Genomic DNA, 9,209 nt, shown 5'->3' on the forward strand with positions numbered 1-9,209 from the left:
TTCTTTATTCACAGGTTGTGACCCTCCTCGTTCCCCCGAATAACGTGACCTGCAGGCCAGGTCAAGAGGCTGAGATAGGAGAAGCAAGATTTCAAGACCCTTATGTTGTACACAGCAAGACACTCTCACGAGCAAGCAAGATGAAAGTACATATAGATTGTACAATGTTGGACCTATTTCTCCAATTATCAAATTAGAGAGACCATTGGATAACAATCAACAAATTTCTAATTTCTTATAATTTTGGATTTCAATCGCTTAGGATATGTTGGTAATATTAATTTTCATATTAAGATATTAAGAAAAGGTAATTGTCACTTCCTGTTGTTCTTGTTGTAAGAGATGGAATTAGATTTGTGTGGATTTGTTGAAAGATTACTTTATTGCTTCTTCTAGGGTGTAGTTTTGCTCCTTATGTTGATGTTTTCCAACTATTATCCTTTGTAGGGCTGAATTTGTGGAAAGATAGTGTGTGAATTTTGTTTTGTCATGGAATATCTTGTTTTCTCCATCTAATAATTGAGAGGTTTGCTGGTTATAGTAGCCTGGCCTGGCATTTGTGTTCTTGTAGGGTCTGTATGACATCTGCCTAGGATCTTCTAGCTTTCATAGTCTCTGGTGAGAAGTCTGGTGTAATTCTGATAGGCCTGCCTTTATATGTTACTTGACCTTTTTTCCTTATTGCTTTTAAAATTCTTTGTTTAGTGCATTTGGTGTTTTGATTATTATGTGATGGGAGGAATTTCTTTTCTGGACCAGTCTAGTTGGAGTTCTGTAGGCTTCTTGTATGTTCATGGGCATCTCTTTCTTTAGGTTAGGGAAGTTTTCATCTATAATTTTGTTGAAGATATTTACTGGCCCATTACATTGGGAGTCTTCACTCTCTTCTATACCTACTATCCTTAGGTTTGGTCTTCTCATTGCATCCTGGATCTCCTGGATGTTTTGGGTTAGGAGCTTTTTGCTTTTTGCATTTTCTTTGACTGTTGGGTCAATGATTTTTATGGTGTCTTGTACCCCTGAGATTTTCTCTTCCATCTCTTGTATTCTGTTGGTGATGCTTGCATCTATGACTTCTGATTTCTTTCTTAGGTTTTCTATCTCCAGGGTTGTCTCTCTTTCTGTTTTCTTTATTGTTTCTATTTCCATTTTTAGATTCTGAATGGTTTTGCTCATTTCCTTCACCTGTTTGATTGTGTTTTCCTGCAGTTTTTTAAGGGATTTTTGTGTTTCCTCTGAAGGGCTTCTAGATTTTACCTGTGTTCTCCTGTATTTCTTTGAGGGTACTATTTATATCTTTCTTAAAGTCCTGTATCATCATCATGAGAAGTAATTTTATAACTCAATCTTGCTTTTCTGGTATGATGGTATGTCCAGGACTTGATATGGTGGGAGGAGTATTGGGTTCTGATGATGCCAAGTAACCTTGGTTTATACGCTTGCCCCACATCATCTGGTTATCTCTACTGCTACCTGCCATTGATAAATCTGACTGGAGCCTGTCCTTCCTGTGATCCTGGTTGTGTCAGAACTCCTCAGAGTCAAGCTGTCTCTATGATCCTGTGATTCTGTGATCCTATGACCCTGGGCTTGTTAGAGCACCTGGAAGTAGAACTTCTTCTGGGTGTTTTGGGAATGACTGCAGAGTTTGCACCCAAGGTCTGCTCAGGGCATCGACTGGCCCAGACAGACGGGAAGCAACCAAGCCACTGGGCTGACAGAGTTCCTCTGTGCTTGGGTCCTACTGGTCCCAGTTACTCCTGGTGTTCAGACAGATGTTGTGTCCTCCTCACCTCTGATTCTGGGCATGTTAGAGCACCTGGGAGTGGAGCTTCCTCTGGTTGTTGTGGCACTGGAAGGAACCTGAGCCACTGGGCTGGCAGAGTTCCTGTGCGCCTGGGTCCTGCTGGTCCCAATTACTCCTCAAATCTGTTCTTATATATGACTTTGTATGTTGATACAAAATTATTGTATATTGTTACAAAATTATATTAGCTGACATTGGCTTATGTCTTTGTATACTGGAACAAAATTGAATTTGTATTTGATTACATTGGTATAGATCTTTGTATATTAAGCACGATTAAAGTTATATTTGTTTATATTGGTATAGATCTTTGTATATTGATACAAAATTGAGGTTACATTTGCTTACACGGGTATAGACTTTTGTATATTGACAGAAAATTAAGGTTATATTTGCTTACATTGATATAGATCCTTGTATATTGATACAGAAGTAAGGTAATACTTTGGTTAGAACATATTATGTATCAAGTCCAAGGTATTAAGATGCCTATGTAGTTCTTAAAATGCAATGGGAAGTACTAATCTTTTTGAAAGTTTCTGATACAAACTGTTTAAGAAGTATTAAAAATGCTAGTTAATAGCTAATTAAAGCTGTTTTTATTATTTTAAGAATTTTTTTACAATGAGATGTGTCAGCTCCTGGCAGCACCCTGATACTACTTCAAGGAAGATGATAAGCATCAAAGAACCTCCGTATGGAGTTTGCTACAAATGTGGCAAGGTGCCACTGCCCTTGCTTCAACTGCAGACAGAATACTGTCCAATCTGGACAAAGAAAGAACTCTGCCAAGACTAGGTAGAGAAGTCTCTCATGAATCCAGCTTCAAAGAACAATCTGTCTGATGTTCTGGGCCAGTAGCCTGAAGACATGGATGCCCCAACCTTCCAGAGGAACCCTGGGCGACTGTCCAGGTAGCCAGCAGTCTCTGTCTTTTCTATAGTTCTAGAGGCTGCTTGTTCTGCACTTCCTGTCTTTTGTTTGTTTGTTTTTGTTTTTGTTTTTCGAAACAGGGTTTCTCTGTGTAGCTCTGGTTGTCCTGGAACTCACTCTGTAGAACTGGCTGGCCTGGAACACAGAAATCCGCCTGTCTCTGCCTCCCAAGTGCTGGGATTAAAGGCGTGCACCACCACTGCCCACCCTATTTTCATAACATAACATTTATTTATTCTTCTCAGGCCTCTGATGGGATTCAAGACCAGACATTTATACTCTCACAGTTAAGACTAAGTTGTTTATGATTTAAGAAATTGTTGTAGGCTGGAAAGGTGGTTCAGCGTTTAAGAGCACTGACTGCTCTTCCTATGGTCCTGAGTTTGAATCCCAGCAACCACATGGTGGCTCACAACTATCTGTAATGAGATCTGATGCCCTCTTCTAGGGTTTCTGAAGAAGAGCTACAGTGTACTTACATATAGTAAATAAATCTTTTTAAAAAAGGAAATTGTTGTAAGTTTTAAAAAGAGACTTTTTAGGTTGCTAACTATAAGTTATGATATAAAGTGACTAAAGGACAGACATTGCACTCAGCAAGATTATACAGATAGTGGAATACTTTCTCCAAGGTTGCCAAATACAAATGGACTGAACACAGTGGATGCAATTCTTAGCAGATAGTAGTATATAGTTTAGTGATGCTAGAGAAACAGCAACTATTCAGACAAAAGGGGGGAAATGTGACAGGATACTTGACTCCATTGTGTAGATTCTGAACTTGGAACAGTAAAATCTGTTCCTGCATGTGCAGTTGCACAGCCCTAACAGACATCTTTAAGGCAAGAGCTTTCTGTAAACAATATTAATTAAACTCAACCATGGGTCAAGAGGCAGAACATGCAGCCAGTTGACAGGGTGAACATAGGAAAACACAGGAAGTAGAAAGGAGGGAGACTGAGTTGGAGGGAATGGAAGACAGTGTGGAGGACGAGCAGGAGCATTTCCCTTCTGAGATCTGGGTGGAGTAGAAAGGTCTTTCTCTGCCTCATTGAGCCAGCGGGTTTTCACACCAACATATGGCCCTTCATCTTCATTAATAAAAGTGAGTGGCTGGGATTTTGTTTTTAAAAACAACATACCATGAAGACAGTTGTTTTAAGATAGCAACCATGTGGCTCTCCTCCATTTTGGCTGATGACCTCATCAAAATATAAGTCGCCATGTGACTGGCAGCCAACTTTACAAAGGTTTAAAGAGTATGGGTTAACTACCATTTTGAAATGAACACATCACCAAACAATGAAGGTAAAATTTCTTTGTCCTAATGAGCTTTCTGTATATCATTGTATCTCTCTGAAGACTAAAGAAGTATCAACAAGTCTCATGTATTTCTGATTGGCATACATTTTTTTGTATTAACATAAAAGTTTAAGGTTACATTTGTTGCAACATACTACATACTTGATTCAACTCTGATTTAGAATATAGTGTATGTGGTAATAAAAATTTAATTTTATAAGGATCTTCTTGGATTAGCAGAACATGATTTAAGATGTATGTCTAACCTCCTATTTCTTTGCTAACTGCTCACCACCAAGCTGTTATAAAATGGAGACAAGCACAACATATGTTTAATGAATAACGTATGTACTTTATTATAAAATTTTATGTTATGAGCATATGAGCATTATATGCATTCATATATGTGTGATTGTGTCAGATCCCTGGAACTCTCTTTATAGACCATTGTGAGCTGTGTTTATGGTTGCTGGGAATTGAACCTGAATCCTCTGGAAGAGCAGCCAGTGATTATAACTGCTGAGCCATCACTCCAGCCAGGTATATTTGATAAATAAGAAATGCTGATTAATAAGTTATATATTTCTAAGGCCTATGCAGCTTCACAGTGACATTTGTCTAGCTTTTTGTCCTTGCTCACCTGGTTAAGCTTTAGCTATTTGGAGAAACTGAGTCATACAAAAACTGTGGGGTTATATAATGGGAAACTATAAAGATACCAGTGTCCTATGGACTAAAGTTTAAGGCATTTATGGTTTGTTTAGATGATAAAGGATCTTCACCTCAAATTACTAAGGCTCAAACAGAGACAAAGTTACAAAATCTAATCCTATGTAAGTAACTGACTTATTGTAAACTGTTGACTACAAGTAACACATGCAAGTTAAGAACAGGAACAAGGTTTATTTAGCCTCCTGTATATATTTCCAAAGTTAAGCCTAAAACAAGTTACTAGAAACAAGGAACATTTGTTCAGTGTAGATAGCCTTAGTAGCTAACATTCCTCAAAACTTTTCAGACATCTGCTAAATGTGGCATTTAAAATGTTTAATGGAAAAAGCTTACTATGACAGACAGAGACCCCCCAGCTACTACAAGTGACACCCAGGTCTGGATACCCAGAGAAGATGATGGGGTAGAGAAGAATGCCACCTTGAATTGCTTTAAATGTGACAAAACCAGCCACTGAGTGAAAATCTCCTGGGAGAACCATCTGGTCTGTCACCAGGACCCTGTCCAAACTGTGGACAAGCAGGACACTGGGGAGTTGATTGCCCTGATTTGCTTAGACAAGGTAAGCTGATCCCCCAGGGTCCTCCTCTACTGGACAGTCTTTGGACCTTCTGGACTGGCCAGGGAAGACTGATGCTGCCCTGGGTCCTCGCTCCCCAAAGAAATCACGACTACCACAGAGGAACCTTCAGTGATTGTCCAGGTAACAGATAAGTCTGTCATTTTTAATAGGTTTGGAAGCTGCTTGGTCTGTACTTCCTGCTTACTCAGGTGAAATTCACCCTTCCCAGATCTCTATGGTGTTGACTAGGGAGAGCTTTGTCAGTTTAACAGCAACAACACAGGCTTCAGGAGCTTCTCAGTTCTCTTCCTGTGGAAAACTCATGGACACTTTCCTAGAGTCCCTACTAGGTCTAGACACAACCACATTGTTACCAGATTCTAAGAAGAGATAAAAGACCACCACAGACCTCAATGTAACGTTTTACTATTCCTTCATGTAAAGGAAGTTGTTTTACAATGACTGCTCTCAGTAACCAACCACCTGTGTCTTTGTGGTGAATAATTGGATAGAAAAAAAAAACAGTAAAGTTCATGTAACTTCTAAGGATAGGAAAGGTTAAATAATTGCAACGATCTTGCCAGTGCACTATTAGATCCTTGAATGTGACTTGTAAAGACAAAAAAAAAAGTGTTTTAAATGCAATCTATAAAGGGCTAAGGAAGTGATTAAAGGTGTATAAATGGAATTTGTGAAGGTATAAGATTTAAGGTGTATATAAAAATGAAAAATGTTTCAGATTTCTTCCCTCTATATGCTATTGGTATATTAAGACCTAAAAGTTCAGAGTTTTAACGTTAATCAATGAAGTTCTGATGAGCTATTGATCTAGCTATGATAAACAGTGATTGCTATTATCACAGTCACAAGCTCAAGATTATGAACTCCCTAGGGTTCTCTTTTAAGTATAGACTTAAAAGTGCTTCTCACTGAGCTAAAAACATCTGTCCAATCTCTTTAAACACAATGTACTGGATGGAGGAAAAAATGGTCATGTTTTTACCTCCAAAACCTTTTTCAGTGTCCCCAGTCTTTTATTCCAACTCAAAGGTGTGAGTCTGCTGCCTTTTCTATAATATGATGTTCAGTAGAGATTACACAGTGCTCTGATTGCTTGCCTAAAAACATTCATTTAATCTTCAAAGAATCTACTTGAATCCACCTCTCACGGGTCACATGGACTCCAGATAAGTACTGTCAATCAACAGCCTGTTTCATCTCCTGCCTACTCAGCTTATTCCTAAGGGTGGGGTTATCCTCCCCTTTTCTGTGGTCTTGGGATACCCCACTCCCAACACATGGGCCTAAAAGTTTAAAATGTTCACCTAAGGAAAAAATATTATTCTAACCTCCTTAACTTTACCTTCTGATCCTTATATCTACTGATATGCTTCAGTAAAACACTAGCTCCAGGTGTTTCCTCAAACTCAGAATGCCACACAGCTTCAAAGCACCTGCCCCATGACAGTTCAACTTAAAGATACATCTGCATTCCCCAGCTGCAGATGATCCTGCAGAGCCTGGACAGTGAGGGCACAGCATGCTTTTCTTGGACCTACACAGCATCCCAGCTTTCTTCAGTCCCCAAAGATGTTGACACACCCCAGACAACAGGAAGCAGTCTAAAGAGCACATTGACCCCATTTAAGCCTCACCAGTCACCCCTTCCTATTTCCTCACCATATGTAATAAATAAGAGGAAGGGATGGCTGTCAACCAACAACCACCCACATTCCAGAACCAGCCTGCTTTCAGACTCTCTGTGCCAGAAGCCACATCATCACCAGCCACCAAATGTGACACATTTCTACTGTGGCCACAAGTTGTTCACCCTTACCCAGCAGCCCAGGTCTTCACAGCCAGCTCTTTTTCTCTTCCATCCTCACTGCCCACACCCAGGAAATCTCTCACATGAAGTCTGTTGTGTTGTGTGATCTTTGCAAAATCCCTTGGTTCTCTGATCCATGCAAGAACTCTAACAAGCCTCACAGGGTCAGCCCTAATGTTTCCTCACCTGGACAGGTGTCTGTTGCAGCAGGACCTGAAACTGCATGAAGTCAAGCAAGAAGGGAAATTGTAAATGTCCAAAAAGTAGAAGAGTGCTTCTTCTCATCCCTTTTTAATTCTATGTCCATCTGTCCGTCTGTATATCTCTCAACTGCCTACCTACCTGCTTACCTACCTACCTAACTACCTCTCTTCAGTCCCTCCAAATTCTATTATCCTGGTCTGAGGTAAGAAAATGTCCCTATTTCTCTCCCCCTCTCCTCCCTGGCCCTGACTTTATCAGTCTCTCTTGTGATTACATCTGCAGCATCACCCAATATGCAAGGGAGAGACATGTCCTCGGGACTGAGGGACAAGAAGCGAGTTGAACCCACCATGTTCCAATTCCTTGCATTCCAACTGTTTTACCATGGGTCCTCCATCAAATGGTAGGTCCCTGGTCAGGTCAGGGTGGAGGAATTCACACATCTTCCCCCCTCAGCTCTCACTGAGTGACCCTGCACCAAGAGGCTGTGCTGTTTGCATTTTGTCAGCATGACAGGAGCTGAGACATATATGGGAAGAGGATCCTGAATTGAGAAAATGCTTCCATCCAGGATGCCTTTAGGAAAGCTTATAAGGCATTATTAAAATTATTAATGATCAATAGGGAAGGCCTCAGCCCACTGGAGGTGGTCTTGACTGCTGATCATGGATTGTATAAGAAAACAGGCTGAGCAAGCCATGAGCTACAGTGCAGTTAACACTGGTCCTCATGGTCTCTGCTTCAGTTCCTACTTTAGAATCCTCTCTCAAGGTCCTGCCCTGAATCTCTTCAGACTGTGATGTGGAACTGTAAACTGAAATAAAGCCTTTCTTCCTCAAGTTGCTTTTGGTCATGGGGTCTTATCACAGCAATGGAAACCCTCACCAATACAAGGTGCCCAAGGGCCTCACTCTGCTCTCTGCAGACACCACCCTGTCCTGCAGCTCAACAGTGCCCCTCCCTTGCCCTGGAGCCGCACCCACAAGTCTACTCACACCCACCTGGGGATCAGATGCCCTCTCTGACCTCCTAAGGCAGCAGCAAAGTCCAGTACCTCTCACACCCTATTGGATGATGCGATCCCAGGGAACCAATCAGCGTCGCCGCGGGCACTGGGTATAAAGTCCACGCAGCCCACGGGAGTCAGACTTCCCGGATCGCAGATGGGGGCTATAGCGCAGCGCACGCTGCTCCTGCTGCTGGCGGCCGCCCTGGCCCCGACCCAGACCCGCGCGGGTGGGTGCGGGGCCGGGAGGGAAACGACCTCTGCGGGGAGGGGCGAGGGCGACACCGGGGAAGCCGGGTCCCCTCGTCGCCCACCGGACCCTCCGCCCCTTCTCCACCCGCGTCCCGAGCCCCGCGCCCTGCTCCCCTCCTGTCCCGCGCACCCGCCCGGGGTCCCGGGAGGAGGTCGGAGTGTCACCGCACGCCGCCCCAGCTTCACACAGGATGAGATATTTCTACATCGCGGTGTCCCGGCCCGGCCTTGGGGAGCCCCGGCTCATCGCTCTCCGCTACGTGGACGACACGCAGTTCGACGCGAAGAATCCGAGGATGAAGCCGCGGGCGCAGTGGGTGGAGCAGAAGGGGCCGGAGTATTAGGTAAGCAGACGCGGAGAGCCAAGGGCAATGAGCAAAATTACCGAGTGAACCTGAGGACCCTGCTCGGCTACTACAACCAGAGCGAGGGCGGTGAGTGACCCTGGGTCGGAGGTCACGACCTCTCCACGTACGGACACGGGGGCCGGAGACGTCCCGGGTCCCAAGTCCGAGGTTCGGGAGCAGAACCGACCCAGGAATGGTTTCCCTTTCAGTTTGGAGGAGTCCGCGGGTGGGCGTGG

At 43.0% G+C, this 9,209-nt stretch overlaps 1 protein-coding gene and 1 pseudogene across 4 annotated transcripts in view; both read left to right on the forward strand.

Annotated features, from left to right (window-relative positions):
* Positions 1–9,209, forward strand: part of LOC116074629 — a 46,194-nt pseudogene that overhangs the window by 33,801 nt on the left and 3,184 nt on the right. The window lies entirely within an intron of this gene.
* Positions 8,498–9,209, forward strand: part of LOC116074627 (H-2 class I histocompatibility antigen, D-37 alpha chain-like) — a 714,163-nt gene continuing 713,451 nt past the window's right edge. For all 3 annotated transcript variants that reach the window (XM_031347350.1, XM_031347347.1, XM_031347348.1), the window contains exon 1: positions 8,498–8,604. In XM_031347350.1, coding sequence (XP_031203210.1) covers positions 8,532–8,604 — 73 coding nt within the window. In that variant the 5' untranslated portion in view covers positions 8,498–8,531. The remainder of the gene's footprint in view (positions 8,605–9,209) is intronic.

Source organism: Mastomys coucha, unplaced genomic scaffold (assembly GCF_008632895.1).
Source record: "Mastomys coucha isolate ucsf_1 unplaced genomic scaffold, UCSF_Mcou_1 pScaffold3, whole genome shotgun sequence".
Taxonomy (NCBI): domain Eukaryota; kingdom Metazoa; phylum Chordata; class Mammalia; order Rodentia; family Muridae; genus Mastomys; species Mastomys coucha.